General features: G+C 42.0%; 1 protein-coding gene across 2 annotated transcripts; it reads left to right on the top strand.

The window, feature by feature from the left end:
• The first annotated feature begins 5 nt into the window (after positions 1-5).
• On the top strand, positions 6-16,248 carry LOC145866089 (NLR family CARD domain-containing protein 3-like). Of its 2 annotated transcripts, XM_082970955.1 has the most exons (7): positions 6-128; positions 258-486; positions 871-2,641; positions 9,543-9,716; positions 12,999-13,172; positions 14,123-14,169; positions 14,552-15,747. In XM_082970955.1, the coding sequence occupies exons 2-7, from the start codon at positions 273-275 to the stop codon at positions 15,079-15,081; spliced, it is 2,910 nt and encodes a 969-aa protein (XP_082827081.1). In that variant the 5' UTR covers positions 6-128; positions 258-272; the 3' UTR covers positions 15,082-15,747. The 2 variants fall into 2 exon arrangements, with proteins under 2 accessions (XP_082827081.1, XP_082827082.1); XM_082970956.1 differs by lacking the exons at positions 14,123-14,169; positions 14,552-15,747 and adding an exon at positions 15,953-16,248.
• The last annotated feature ends 327 nt before the right edge of the window (positions 16,249-16,575 follow it).

The following is a 16,575-nucleotide window of genomic DNA, read 5'->3' as shown; positions in this document are numbered from 1 at the left end:
TACTCCCTGGATGAGGAGATGTAATCTCATGTTTTGTCCACAGACACCAACAGGAGAGATCAGAGTCAGAGATTCTCAGTGGTCAGTCTTCCCAGAGTCATCAAACAGACCTGGACTCTATATTCAGTGTATGTGGTCCTGTTATGAACATTTGTTTTTGTTTTCCTCAAGTAAAGTTGATCTGTCAATTATTCATTATTGTGTTAATGAGAAAGCATTTCTTCTCTTGCATAACTTATTTACATAATTTATTTTAGTTGCTTGAAGAGAAAATGATGACATTTGTGAAGAACGAGCTGAAGATGTTCAAGAGGATTCTTAGTCCTGAACTCCCAGAAGGCTTTGAGAGTCAGAAGCAGGATGAGGAAGTGGTGGATGCTGAGGATGAGAAGCAGGAGAGCAGTGCCAGAGAGGGGGCTCTGAAGATCACACTGCACGTCCTGAGGAAAATGAACCAGAAGGAGCTTGCTGACACACTGGAGAAATGTAAGATCTGTCTGCCTCATGTTGAATGCTGTTTTATAACATTTAAAAGCTGTAGCTAAAGTACAGCTAAAGTAGCTGTGTAACTCCATGATATTGTAGCAGCCTCAACACAACACCTAGTGACCTCATCAAGTAGCATAAGGGATGTGTTGTGGTGATTAATTTAGAGAGAGAGAGAGAGAGAGACAACATTAATAATACCATCAATAACACAAATAATAATATAATCAGTCACACCAGTCTGTAATGTATTATGAAAATATTTACACAATTATACAGTCAGATAAGAGAATAAATGATTATAATTTAAAACTTTATAACAGTCCTTCAATGCTGTAGTTATTAAAACAGACGTAATATTAATATCCTCTGTGTTATTTCTAGATTCAGATGAGCTTGCTGTGATTTATCAACGTGAAATCAAATCTAATCTAAAGAAGAAGTTTCAATGTGTATTTGAGGGAATCGCTAAACAAGGAAACCCAACACTTCTCAATAAGATCTACACAGAGCTCTACATCACAGAGGGTGGAACAGGAGAGGTCAATAATGAACATGAGCTGAGACAGATTGAGACAACAACCAGGAAACAAGCAAGACCAGAGACTGCAGTCAAATGTAACAACATCTTCAAACCCTTAACTGGACAAGACAAACGTATCAGAACTGTGCTGACAAAGGGAGTCGCTGGCATTGGAAAAACAGTCTCTGTGCAGAAGTTCATTCTGGACTGGACTGAAGGAAAAGCAAATCAGGATATCCAATTTGTATTTTCATTCCCTTTTCGGGAGCTGAATTTGATGAAAGGGGACAAACACACTTTCATTGAACTTCTTAATTACTTCTCAATGGAAACCAAACAATCAAGAATCTCCATCTACAACAAGTACAAAGTTCTGTTCATCTTTGATGGTCTGGATGAGTGTCGACTGCCCCTAGACTTCCAGAAGAACAAGATCTGTTGGGACGTCACAAAGTCAACCTCAGTGGATGTTCTGCTGACAAATCTCATCAAGGGAAATCTGCTTCCCTCTGCTCTCCTCTGGATAACTACCCGACCTGCAGCAGCCAATAAGATCCCTTCAGAGTGTGTTGACCAGGTGACAGAGGTACGAGGGTTCAATGACCCACAGAAGGAGGAGTACTTCAGGAAGAGATTCAGGGATGAGAACCTGGCCAGCAGAATCATCTCACACATTAAGACATCAAGGAGCCTCCACATCATGTGCCACATTCCAGTCTTCTGTTGGATTTCTGCAACAGTCCTTGAACACATGCTGAAACATAAGACAGAAGAGATGCCCAAGACTCTGACTGAGATGTACACACACCTTGTGGTGTTTCATACCAAACAGAAGAATGAAAAGTATCTTGGGAAAGAAGAGACAGGTCCACACTGGAATAAAGAGAGCATTCTGTCACTGGGAAAACTGGCTTTTCAACAGCTTGTGAATGGCAATCTGATTTTCTATGAAGAAGACCTGAAAGAGGCTGGCATTGATGTCAATGAAGCCTCAGTGTACTCAGGATTGTGCACACAGCTCTTCAAAGAGGAATGTGGGCTGTACCAGGAGAAGGTGTACTGCTTTGTTCATCTGAGCATTCAGGAGTTTCTGGCTGCTGTATATGTGTTCCTCTCATTCATCAACAACAATGAGAATCTAATTGACAAAAAGCAAACAAACGACAAGCCTGAAGTTACTTTCTACAAGAGTGCTGTGGATAAAGCCTTACAAAGTGAGACGGGAAACCTGGACCTTTTCGTCCGCTTCCTTCTGGGCCTCTCACTGGAGTCCAATCAGAAGCACTTACGAGGTCTACTGACAAAGACAAGAAGCAGCTCACAGAGCCATGAAGAAACAGTCAAGTACATCAAGGAGAAGATCCGGGAGAATCCCTCTCCAGAGAGGAGCATCAATCTGTTCCACTGTCTGAATGAACTGAATGACCATTCTCTAGTGGAGGAGATCCAAAGCTTCCTGAGCTCAGGAAGTCTCTCAAAACCCTACCTGTCACCTGCACAGTGGTCAGCTCTGGTCTTTGTGTTGCTGACTTCAGAAAAGGAGCTGGATGTGTTTGACCTGAAGAAATACTCCAGATCAGAGGAAGGTCTTCTGAGGCTGCTGCCAGTGGTCAAAGCCTCCAGGGCTGTTCTGTGAGTAAATAAAATGACATATAAGAACTAATCATCAGGAAGCAATATTAACCTCTCTGGGGTATGTGGGACACACTCGCCAACAGCCAGTGAAATAGCAGGGCGCCAAATTCAAAACAACAAAAATCTCATAATTCAAATTTCTCAAACATATAACTATTATATCCCATTTTAAAGATACACTTCTCGTTAACCTGTTAGGGCTAGGGGGCAGTATTGACACGGCTGGATAAAAAACATACCCGATTTAATCTGGTTACCACTCCTACCCAGTAACTAGAATATGCATATACTTATTACATATGGATAGAAAACACCCTAAATTTTCTAAAACTGTTTGAATGGTGTCTGTGAGTATAACAGAACTCAAATGGCAGGTCAAAACCTGAGAGATTCCTTTACAGGAAGTGGCCTGTCTGACCATTTCTTGAACTTCTTTTCCATCTCTATCATTTACTAAGGATCTCTGCTCTAACGTGACACTTCCCACGTCGTCCATAGGCGCTCAGAGCCCGGGAAAAAACAGAATGTCGTCATTCCAGCCCCAGGCTGAAACACATTATCGCCTTTCTCAAGTGGCCGATCAAGGGACACTGGGCTTATGCTCGTGACCCCGACCGCCCCCGCCTTTGGGATTTTTTCCTCTGTTTGCCGAAAAGGAGATTCCCTGTCGGAATATTATCGCTTTTCTACGAGAAAAATGTCGTCAAAATTGATTTTAAACAGCGGTTGACATGCTTCGAAGTACGGTAATGGAATATTTAGAATTTTATTGTCACGAATTGCGCCATGCGCGCGACACTTCTTTACTATTTCGGATAGTGTCTGGAACGCACGAACAAAACGCCGCTATTCGGATATAACGATGGATTATTTTGGACCAAACCAACATTTGTTATTGAAGTAGCAGTCCTGGGTGTGCATTCTGACGAAGACAACAAAAGGTAATGAAACTTTTATAATAGTAAATATGATTATGGTGAGTGCTAAACTTGCCGGGTGTCTAAATAGCGAGCCCGTGATGCCTGGGCTATGTACTTGGAATATTGCAAAATGTGCTTTCACCAAAAAGCTATTTTAAAATCGGACATATCGAGTGCATAGAGGAGGTCTGTATCTATAATTCTTAAAATAATTGTTATGCTTTTTGTGAACGTTTATCGTGAGTAATTTAGTAAAATGTTAGCGAATTCCCCGGAAGTTTGCGGGGGGTATGCTAGTTCTGAACGTCACATGCTAATGTAAAAAGCTGGTTTTTGATATAAATATGAACTTGATTGAACAAAACATGCATGTATTGTATAACATAATGTCCTAGGGTTGTCATCTGATGAAGATCATCAAAGGTGAGTGCTGCATTTAGCTGTCTTCTGGGTTTTGGTGACATTATATGCTGGCTTGAAAAATGGGTGTCTGATTATTTCTGGCTTGGTACTCTGCTGACATAATCTAATGTTTTGCTTTCGTTGTAAAGCCTTTTTGAAATCGGACAGTGTGGTTAGATTAACGAGAGTCGTGTCTTTAAATGGCTGTAAAATAGTCATATGTTTGAGAAATTGAAGTAATAGGATTTTTAAGGTTTTGAAAATCGCGCCACAGGCAAGCGTCCCACCTAGCCCATAGAGGTTAATCCAACCACACTGTCCAATTTCAAAAAGGCTTTACGGCGAAAGCATAACATTATATTATGTTAGGACAGCATCTAGACAAGAAAACCAGATAGCCATTTTTCAAGTAAGGAGAGGTGTCACAAAAACCAGAAATATAGCTAAAATTAACCACTAACCTTTGATGATCTTCATCAGATGGCACTCATAGGACTTCATGTTACACAATACATGTATGTTTTGCTCGATAAAGTTCATATTTATATCCAAAAAAACCATTTACATTGGCGTGTAATGTTCAGAAATGTTTTGCCTCCCAAAACTTCCGGTGAATGAGCACATCAATTTACAGAAATAGTCATCATAAACGTTGGTAAAATATACAACTGTTATTTAAAGAATTATAGATACACTTCTCCGTAACTTCTTTAGGGTAGGGGGCAGTATTTTCACGGCCGGATGAAAAACGCACCCAAATTAAACGGCCTACTACTCGGGCCCAGTAACTTGAATATGCATATTATTAGTAGATTTGGATAGAAAACACTCTGAAGTTTCTAAAACTGTTTGAATGATGTCTGTGAGTATAACAGAACTCATATGGCAGGCAAAAACCTGAGAAAAATCTAACCAGGAAGTGGGAAATCTGGTGCTTGTAGTCTTTTCAAGTCATTGCCTATCGAACACACAGTGACTTAGGGTTCATTTTGCACGTCCTAAGGCTCCCACTAGATGTCAACAGTCGTTAGAAAGTTATTTGAGGCGTCTATGATGAACAGAGAGCGAACAGAGGAAGTTGGAAGTTGTTGACTCAGGAAAGCACATGAGTTCATTGGCGCGCATTCACATGAGAGTTAGCTGTGTTCCAAAACGTTTTTCAAGACATTGGAATCGTCCAGTTGGAATATTATTGAAGTTCTAAGTTAAAAAGGCCCTAAAGATTGATGCCGTACAACGTTTTACATGTTTGAACGAACGTAAATATAACTTTTTTTGACTTTGTCGTGACATTTTGGCCGCGCTTCCTACACTTGGAGTAGCTTACTGAACGCGCTAACAACAAGGAGGTATTTGGACATAAATTATGGACTTTATCGAACAAAACAACATTTATTGTGGACCTGGGATTCCTGGAAGTGCCTTCTGATGAAGATCATCAAAGGTAAGTGAATATTTCTAATGCTATTTATGATTTTAGATGACTCCAAAATGGCGGGTATCTGTCTTTTTCTGTACTCAGATTATTGCAAAGTGTGCTTTCCACGTGAAGCTTTTTTTAAATCTGTCACAGCGTTTGCATAAAGGAGATGTTCATCTATAATTCCTTGAATAACAGTTTAATATTTATCAACGTTTATGATGAGTATTTTTGTAAATTGTTGTGCTGATTCACCGGCAGTTTTGGAGGCAAAATATTTTCAGAACATCACGCGCCAATGTAAAATGCTGTTTTTGGATATAAATATCAACTTGATCGAACAAAAAAATGCATGTATTGTGTAACATGATGTCCTAGGAGTGTCATGTGATGAAGATCGTAAAAGGTTAGTGCATAATTTTAGCTGAATTTCTGGTATTTGTGACGCCTGTCCTTGCTAGGAAAATGGCTGTGTGGTTTTTCTTGTGTTGGAACTGCCCTAACATAATCTAACTTTATGCTTTCACCGTAAAGCCTTTTTGAAATCGGACAATGTGGTTACATTAAGGAGACGTGTATCTTTAAAATGGTGTAAATAGTCGTATGTTTGAGAACTTTGAATTCTGACATTTTTTGGTTTCGAATTTGGCGCTCTGATTTTTCACTGGCTGTGAAATAGTGTGAACCATGGGAAGGACGTCAGCGCCCAAGTGTCACGGGTATCGTCGGTGAAGGAGGACCAAAATGCAGCAGGACTGTGTTTGTTCATTTTGAACATTTATTAAATCAAAACGAACGCAAAAACAACAAACAAGTGAACGAACGATCCACTGACAGTCTGGCAAGGCACAAGGCTAAACACAGAACAATCTCCCACCAACACACAGACAAACACACCCAACTAATATAGGACTTCCAATCAAAGGCAACACCACACAGCTGCCTTCAAATGGAAGTCCACCCCAATTAACTCCACATAGAAACACACTTACTAGAATACACAGAAATACATAAACATAGACCATAAACCAAAAACCCGGAAATACTAAATCAAACTCCCTTTTACCAAAACACCACCCCGGACCACATAAAACAAATACCCACTGCCACGTCCTGACCAAACTACAATAACAATTAACCCTTATACTGGCCAGGATGTGACAGTACCCCCCCCCCTTAAAGGTGCTACCCCAGAAGCACCTTAAAAAAACAACAACCCCAAACAACAAAACCATAATTCCCCCACCAAAAAAAAGTCCCCTTTTCTAAAGGGAGGGAAGGGAGGGTGGCTGCCGTCAACGACGGCACTGTGCTACACCCCCCCTCTCCAACCCACCTATATCTGGAGGTGGCTCCGGTTCTGGCCGTTCCAGGCAGTCGGGCCACTCTGGCGGCTCGGGGCGGTCTGGGCAGTCCGGCGGCTCGGGGCGGTCTGGCCACTCCGGCGGTTCGGGGCGGTCTGGCCACTCCGGCGACAGTTGACTGGTGGGCAGCTCTGACGACTGTTGACTGGCGGGCAGCTCTGACGACTGTTGACTGGCGGGCAGCTCTGACGACTGTTGACTGGCGGGCAGCTCTGACGACTGTTGACTGGCGGGCAGCTCTGACGACTGTTGACTGGCGGGCAGCTCTGACGACTGTTGACTGGCGGGCAGCTCTAGTGACTGTTGACTGGCGGGCAGCTCTAGTGACTGTTGACTGGCGGGCAGCTCTAGTGACTGTTGACTGGCGGGCAGCTCTAGTGACTGTTGACTGGCGAGGCTGGGTTTACACACTTGAAGCCTGGTGCGTGGTGCTGGTGCTGGGCGTACCAGATTGGGAACACGCACCTCCAGGCTAGTGCGGGGAGCGGGAACAGGACGAGTCGGACTGGGTTGACGCACTTCCGGGTCCGCACGAGAGACAGGAGCTGGAAACCCAGGGCTATGGAGGCGCACAGTCGGTCTTGATCTTACCTCCTGCACAACCCGTCTTGGCTGGATGGAACTAGTAGCCCTGTACGAGCGGGGTGCTTGTACAGGGCAGACTGGGCTGTGCAGGGGCCTGATGGTAGCCGTGCGTAGAGCGGGAGTTAGGTAGCCTGGTCCTCGGAGACGTACCGGCGACCAGATGCGCTGCGCAGGCATCCTCCTACCAGGCTGGATGCCCGCTCTAGCACGGCACCTGCGAGGGGCTGGAATAACGCGCACCGGACTGTGCGTGCGTATGGGTGAGATAGTGCGCTCTCCACCTCATACGCTCCTCCATATAACTACGGGTAGCTGGCTTCCGGCTCTTCCTATGCCTAGCCAAACTACCCGTGTGCCCCCCCAAAAAAATGTCTTGGGGGTGCCTCTCGTGCTTCAACGCCAGTCGTGTTCCTCGGAAACGTTCCCGGGCCATACCAGCCTTTCACCTTTCCTCTCTCTCTCTTACCACCTGTCCCCATGGAAGGCGATCTTTTCCGGCTTGGAACTCCTCCCAAGTGTAGGAGCCTTCTCCCTTCAAGATCTCCCAAGTCCATCTCTCACCATAGTCCAACTCAAAATCCCACTGCTCCTTCCTCTGCTGCTTGGTCCTGGTTTGGTGGGAAATTCTGTCACGGGTATCGTCGGTGAAGGAGGACCAAAATGCAGCAGGACTCTGTTTGTTCATTTTGAACATCTATTAAATCAAAACGAACGCAAAAACAACAAACAAGAGACCGAACGATCCACAGACAGTCTGGCAAGGCACAAGGCTAAACACAGAACAATCTCCCACAAACACACAGACAAACACACCCAACTAATATAGGACTTCCAATCAAAGGCAACACCACACAGCTGCCTTCAAATGGAAGTCCACCCCAATTAACTCCACATAGAAACACACTTACTAGAATACACAGAAATACATAAACATAGACCATAAACCAAAAACCCGGAAATACTAAATCAAACACCCTTTTACCAAAACACCACCCCGGACCACATAAAACAAATACCCTCTGCCACGTCCTGACCAAACTACGATAACAATTAACCCTTATACTGGCCAGGACGTGACACCAAGAGAGGTCAACCGCTGTGCCAGATTTAAAAAAAGCTTTACGGAGAAAGCAAACTTTGCAATAATCTGAGTACAGCGCTCAGATATCAAAACAAGCCATACAGATACCCGCCATTTTGGAGTCAACAAAAATGACAAAAATTACATTATAAATATTCACTTACCTTTGATGATCTTCATTGGAATGCACTCCCAGGAATCCCATTTCCACAATAAATGTTTGTTTTGTTCGATAAAGTTCATCTTTATATCCAAATACCTCCATTTTGTTCGCGTTCAGTCGAGTAATCCAAATGCACTGTGCTCGCGCTGTAAGTTCAGACAAAGTCAAAAAAGTTATATTACAGTTCGTAGAAACATGTCAAACGATTTATAGAATCAATATTTAGGATGTTTTTATCATAAATCTTCCATAATATTCCAACCGGACGATTCCTTTGTCTTCAGAAATGAAAAGGAACACAGCTAACTATCACGGGGGCGCGAGCCACTGAGCTCATGTCATTTTCTCAGTCATCTGTTTCCAAGCACTCTTATTCTCTCCCCATTCACAGTAGAAGCATGAAACAACGTTCTAAAGACTGTTGACATCTAGTGGAAGCTTTAGGAAGTTCAAAATGACCCCACAGACACTGTATATTGGATAGGGAATCACTTGAAAAACTAAAAACCTCAGATTTCCACACTTCCTGGTTGGATTTTTTCTCAGGTTTTTGCCTACCATATGAGTTCAGTTATACTCACAGACATCATTCAAACAGTTTCAGAACCTTCAGAGTGTTTTCTATCCAAATCTACTAATAACATGCATATCCTACCTTCTGGGCCTGAGTAGCAGGCAGTTTACTACAGGCACGCTGTTCATCCGGATGTGAAAATACTGCCCCCTACCCCAGTGAGGTTAAGTTTAGAGAAAAATATGTATTATAATATTATATTGAATAACATATTGAATAAATGCATTGATTTTCACATTAGTATATCAATATGAACATACATTTCTAGGAGACAGAAGATGAATCTATATGTTGTTTGAGAGAATAAACCAAATGCATCTGCCATTGTCCTTCTACACTACTCGTTAAATTAACAGTGTGTTTGTGAAGTCATGATGATCTCTTTGCAGGGTGTCAGGCTGTGGAGTCACAGAGGAAGGCTGTGCTTCTCTGGTCTCAGCTCTGACATCAAACCCCTCACACCTGAGAGAGCTGGACCTGAGTAACAATGACCTGAAGGATTCAGGAGTGAAGCTGCTCTCTGCTGGACTGGAGAATCCCCACTGTAAACTGGAGACTCTGAGGTCAGTATTCCTGTAGTTGGTCAACAAGTGATAACTGTTCACCAGATCCACATGTGTTTACCAGACACACATAGTCCACACCATATGTATTTGGACAGTAAAGCTTACAGTTTTAAATGTGGTGCTATGCTCCATCATTTTGGATTTGAGATAGAATGTTTTGTGTTAGGTGACAGTACAGAATGTCACCTTTTATTTGAGGGTATTTTCATACATAGCTGTGTTACTGTTAAGAAAGGAAAGCACTTTATGTATTTAGTTCTCCCATTTGAAAAAGTTGTACATATTCGGATAAATTCACTTATATTGTATTAAAGTAGTCATAAGTTCAGTATTTAGTCCCATATTCCATGCCTGCAGTGATTACATCAAGCTTGTGATTCTACTAACTTGTTGAATGCATTTGCAGATTGTCTTGGTTGTGTTTTGGATTGTGTTTTTTCCTAATAGAAACTCAATGGTAAATAATGTCCTGTCATTTTGGAGTCACTTCACTTGTATTGTCAGTAAGAATAGAAGATGTTTCAGAACACTTCTACATTCATGTGGATGCTACCATGATTATGAATAATCATGAATGAATCGTTAATGATGATGAATGAGAAAGTTACAGAGGCACAAAGATCAGACCCCCTCTGTTATTGGTGTTATTCTGTATACTTCTGGCCCTTCTTTGGACACTGTGTTAACTAACCTCCAGACGAGCTTCAATGCCATACAGCTCTCCTTCCGTGGCCTCCAACTGCTCTTAAATACAAGTAAAACTAAATGCATGCTCTTCAACCGATCGCTGCCTGCACCTACCCGCCTGTCCAGCATCACTACTCTGGACGGTTCTGACTTAGAATATGTGGACAACTACAAATACCTGGGTGTCTGGTTAGACTGTAAACTCTCCTTCCAGACTCACTATAAGCATCTCCAATCCAAAGTTAAATCTAGAATTGGCTTCCTATTTTGCAACATAGCATCCTTCACTCATGCTGCCAAACATACCCTCATAAAACTGACCATCCTACCGATCCTCGACTTCGGCGATGTCATTTACAAAATAGCCTCCAATACCCTACTCAATAAATTGGATGCAGTCTATCACAGTGCCATCCGTTTTGTCACCAAAGCCCCATATACAGTGGGGGGAAAAAGTATTTGATCCCCTGCTGATTTTGTACGTTTGCCCACTGACAAAGAAAGGATCAGTCTATAATTTTAATGGTTTATTTGAACAGTGAGAGACAGAATAACAACAAAAACATCCAGAAAAACTCATGTCAGAAATGTTATAAATTGATTTGCATTTCAATGAGGGAAATAAGTATTTGACCCCCTCTCAATCAGAAAGATTTCTGGCTCCCAGGTGTCTTTTATACAGGTAACGAGCTGAGATTAGGAGCACACTCTTAAAGGGAGTGCTCCTAACCGCAACTTGTTACCTGTAAAAAAGACACCTGTCCACAGAAGCAATCAATCAATCAGATTCCAAACTCTCCACCATGGCCAAGACCAAAGAGCTCTCCAAGGATGTCAGGGACAAGATTGTAGACCTACACAAGGCTGGAATGGGCTAAACGACCATCGTCAAGCAGCTTGGTGAGAAGGTGACAACATTTGGTGCGATTATTCGCAAATGGAAGAAACACAATTATTGGTAATGGTTAGCATGTTTTGTTGTAGTCTCTGTTATTGCTAATGGTGAGAGGTTAGCATGTTTTGTTGTAGCCTCTGTTATTGGTAATGGTGAGAGGTTAGCATGTTTTGTTGTAGCCTCTGTTATTGGTAATGGTGAGAGGTTAGCATGTTTTGTTGTAGCCTCTGTTATTGGTAATGGTGAGAGGTTAGCATGTTTTGTTGTAGCCTCTGTTATTGGTAATGGTGAGAGGTTAGCATGTTTTGTTGTAGCCTCTGTTATTGGTAATGGTGAGAGGTTAGCATGTTTTGTTGTAGCCTCTGTTATTGGTAATGGTGAGAGGTTAGCATGTTTTGTTGTAGCCTCTGTTATTGGTAATGGTGAGAGGTTAGCATGTTTTGTTGTAGCCTCTGTTATTGGTAATGGTGAGAGGTTAGCATGTTTTGTGGTAGCCTCTGTTATTGGTAATGGTGAGAGGTTAGCATGTTTTGTTGTAGCCTCTGTTATTGGTAATGGTGAGAGGTTAGCATGTTTTGTTGTAGCCTCTGTTATTGGTAATGGTGAGAGGTTAGCATGTTTTGTTGTAGCCTCTGTTATTGGTAATGGTGAGAGGTTAGCATGTTTTGTTGTAGTCTCTGTTATTGGTAATGGTGAGAGGTTAGCATGTTTTGTTGTAGCCTCTGTTATTGGTAATGGTGAGAGGTTAGCATGTTTTGTTGTAGTCTCTGTAACTTTCCTGATCATTACTATTCATGATTCATTCATGATTTGTAGTAATCATGGCATCATCAGGATTCATGTAATAGTGTTTAGAAACCTGTTATCTACTCACTTAGACAGAATATTAATCCAGTCATCATCCACCATTTTATTATTGGGCAAAACACAACCAAAACATACTGCAAATGCAAACAACTAGTTTACAACCAAACACTAATCTATTGACTACTTTAATACAATATAAATGAATTGGTCAGAATACTTATGACTTCTTCAAATGGGGGGACTAGGTACATAAACTGCTTTTATTTTACTAAATGGTGAAACAGATATGTATGAAAATATCCTCAAATAAAAGGTGACATTATATACTGTCACCTCATATGAAACATTTGATCTGAAATCCAAAATGTTGGAGTTTAGAGCCACATTTAAAATGTTATCTTCACTGTCAAAATAGATATGGTGTGGACTGTATTCTCAATACAATCTAAATCTGATACCTCACTGTCTGTCTTTTGACTGATACTGCTTTTAAACAAGTCTGGTCAGTCTACTCAAATATTCATACTATACATTTCTATCTGTACATATTTCTCTCTACAAGTAATATGATAATTTAAAATAAAGATACATTAATTTATGAATAGATATGACAGGTTTCAGGACACTGATATATCTGAAAATGTAGAAACAAATATACTGCTTTTAAACTGGTCTGGTCAGTCGACTCAAATATTTGTACTATATATTTTTCTATCTATAAGCAATACTTTGATAATTTGTCATTTCTAATAATTATATATTCATTTATGAATAGATATGGCAGGTTTCAGGACACTGATATATCTGAAAATGTAGAAACAAATATACTGCCACTATTTTCACCTCCAAAGAATATCAGTGTGATTTTAAAATGATTTGACTCTTTGCAGGCTGTCAGGCTGTCTAGTCACAGAGGAAGGATGTGCTTCTCTGGTCTCAGCTCTGAGGTCAAACCCCTCACACCTGAGAGAGCTGGACCTGAGCTACAATCACCCAGGAGACTCAGGAGTCAGACTGCTCTCTGCTGGACTGGAGGATCCACACTGCAGACTGGAGAAACTCAAGTATGTAGAGGGTTTATGTCAATGTTCATATCAGACATGTTTGACTTTTCAGGCTAGGTAATACAAACATTCTGACCACCACTTGGACAAAGTTATATGCTGACTGTGTGACCAGTGTCCAGTGTGTGTGTCCAGTGTATGTGTCCTGTGTGTGTGTGTGTGAAACACAGGACACATAAACACACACACTGGACACACACGCACACACACTGAACTCACACACACAAACTCACACACAGGACACACACACACACACTGGACACATACACACACTGGACACATACATACACACACTGGACACATACACACACACACTGGACTCACACACACACACACACACTGGACACACACACACACACACACTGGACACATACACACACACTCTGGACACACACTTACTGGACACACACACACTGGACACAAACACTGAAAACGTTCTTACCACGCTTGACCGTGTGTGTGTCTGTGTGTGTTTTTGTCCAGTTTGTGTGTGTGTGTCCGTCCAGTGTGTGTCCGTCCAGTGTGTGTTTGTGTCCAGTGTGTGTTTGTGTCCAGTGTGTGTTTGTGTCCAGTGTGTGTGTGTTTGTGTCCAGTGTGTTTGTGTCCAGTGTGTGTGTGTTTGTGTCCAGTGTGTGTGTGTTTGTGTCCAGTGTGTGTTTGTGTCCAGTGTGTGTGTGTTTGTGTCCAGTGTGTGTGTGTTTGTGTCCAGTGTGTGTGTGTGTCCAGTTTGTGTGTGTGTGTGTGTGTCCAGCGTGTGTGTGTATCCAGCATGTGTGTGTGTCCTGTGTGTATATGTGTCCAGTGTTTGTGTGTGTGTGTCCAGTTTGTCCAGTGTGTGTCCAGTGTGTGTGTGTGTGTCCAGTGTGTGTGTGTGTCCAGTGTGTGTGTGTGTGTGTGTGAGTTCAGGTGTATCCCTCAATGACTGTCTGTTCTTCTGCTTACCGCTACAGTGTGGAACATGGTGGAGAGTTCACAATGAAACCTGGACTTAGAAAATGTGAGTGTTGACTGCTGTGAAGAATATGACTAAGAATAAGTCTTAATTCAAGTTAAGTCAAAGACCACCATCATTACTGACTTGGTCATATTAAATATAATCTGTAGTTCTACAGAAGCACAAATCAGGGACACCAATGTTTACAAAGAGTTGATATGACAATGTGTGTGTGTTTGTGTGTTTGTGTGTAATTAATGTGAATAAGTCTGTTTTTATATTACCATACAGTATAACATGTGATCATTCAACAAGTCTCAAGTCACCTTAACTTCTCCTTTTGATACCTAGAAACATCTACATTAAATGAATTAGTGAAAAGTGAGTTAACATTCTAATGTGAATGATGTTTATTTCTAATATTGTGTCTGGTTTCATCCATCAGATGTCTGTGATCTCACACTGGACCTAAACACAGTACACAGACGCCTCTCTCTGTCTGAGGAGAACAGAAAGGTGACATGGAGGAGAGAGGAGCAGCCATATCCTGATCACCCAGAGAGATTTGAGGACTGGGGTCAGGTGCTGTGTAGAGAGGGTCTGACTGGGCGCTGTTACTGGGAGGTAGAGTGGAGTGGGAATGGGGCTGGTATAGGAGTGACATATAAAGGAATCAGCAGGAGAGGAGGGGGTGATGACTGTTGTCTTGGATACAATGACAAGTCCTGGAGTCTGTTCTGCGATGACGACAGTTACTCTGCCTGGCATAATAATAACTCCACTACCATAGACGTCCCCTCCTCCAGCCCCCACAGAGTAGGAGTGTATCTGGACTGGCCAGCCGGCACTCTGTCCTTCTATAGAGCCTCCTCTGACACACTGACCCACCTGATCACATTCACCTCCACATTCACTGAGCCCCTCTATCCAGGGTTTAGGGTTCATTATGTTGGCTCTTCAGTGTCCCTGAAATAATAACTGGACACACACACACACACACACACACACACACACACACACACACACACACACACACACACACACACACACACACACACACACACACACACACACACACACACACACACACACACACACACTGGACACACACACACACACACACTGGACACACACACACACACACACTGGACACACACACACACACTGGACACACACACACACACTGGACACAAAATGGACACACACACACACACAAACACACTGGACACACACACACACACACACTGGATATACACACAATCAACACACACACTGGACACACACACACACACTGGACACAAAATGGACACACACACACACACAATGGAAACAAATTGGACACACACACTCTCAACACACACACTGAACACGTACACTGGACACACACACAAACACATTCTGGATACACACACACACACACTGAACACACACACTCACTGGACACACACACTCACTGGACACACACACACTAAACACACACACTGAACACTCACACGTGACAGGCTTGTAATATTTTCTGATCTTTTACCACTTTGCATTTATTATGATATATTTTACTGTTTGTGTTTGTACCACAGGAGGTTGGTGGGACCTTATTTAGGGAGGACAGGCTTGTAATGGCTAAAGTGGAATAAGTGGAATGGTATCAAACACGTGGTTTCCATGTGTTCCATTTCATTCACTCTGTTCCAGACATTATTATGAGCCGTCCTCCCCTCAGCAGCCTCCTCTGGTATGTACTGTCCTGTATGTGAGAGAGATCCAACAAGGAATTACAATGTATGTATTACTTTTAATACCTGCAAATGGCAAATAAACTACTGGAACTCCTTATGAATGTCTGCAGCCGACAAGAGGTGAAAATATTACCGGAATATTCTGCAAAATGTTGAAGACGTCACTCAATCCACCCAAAACAACATGCAGTCTTTCCACAAGACTCCCATGAAGTTATAGTGTGATGTTATGAGTCGACGTTAAAGTAACATTCTCACAACATACTGCACTTGTTTTATCCTGTTTTAGATGTATCCTCTGTTTAAACATTTAAACTCTTACAATAACACCGTTAAAATACCAATGTGATCATTTCTTGTCTTTTATGTTGGAAAAACAAATTGTACAATTATAAGTGGACATACGCTCCATAGTTGTACAAGTATACATGGTTATATTGTACTTTTCATAATAAAACATACTTGAAACAAGAAAAAGCATGTTAATTGTGAAAACAATTTTGTTATTGATTTTTACATTACTTCTCCCTGTCTCATGTTGACGTTTGTCATGAATCTTGACCTGGAGGCAGAACTGTGCGATTTCCTCTAGATATGTCAGCTGCAAAGTCAGAATTGGCTGTGGAAAATAATTTTGTTTTATGGTCTTAATTTAAGGGAAGGATTAGCAGTGTGGTTAGGGTTGAGGTTAGGATTTAAATCGGATTGTATTACTTTGTGCCTGTGCCAGCTA

Source organism: Salmo salar, unplaced genomic scaffold, assembly GCF_965601325.2.
Source record: "Salmo salar unplaced genomic scaffold, fSalSal1 ptg000129l, whole genome shotgun sequence".
Lineage (NCBI taxonomy): Eukaryota > Metazoa > Chordata > Actinopteri > Salmoniformes > Salmonidae > Salmo > Salmo salar.
The sequence above is the reverse complement of the archived record's forward strand: the minus strand, read 5'-3'. Positions and strand labels throughout refer to the sequence as shown.

What these genes read in the sequence shown, in the direction of transcription:
- LOC145866089 (XM_082970955.1), top strand. Translation starts at nt 273, where the DNA reads ATGATGACATTTGTGAAGAACGAGCTGAAGATGTTCAAGAGGATTCTT. An exon ending in TGCTGACACACTGGAGAAAT is followed by an intron (nt 487 to 870) that starts GTAAGATCTGTC and finishes TGTTATTTCTAG; the next exon opens with ATTCAGATGAGCTTGCTGTG. An exon ending in TGCAGACTGGAGAAACTCAA is followed by an intron (nt 13,173 to 14,122) that starts GTATGTAGAGGG and finishes TTACCGCTACAG; the next exon opens with TGTGGAACATGGTGGAGAGT.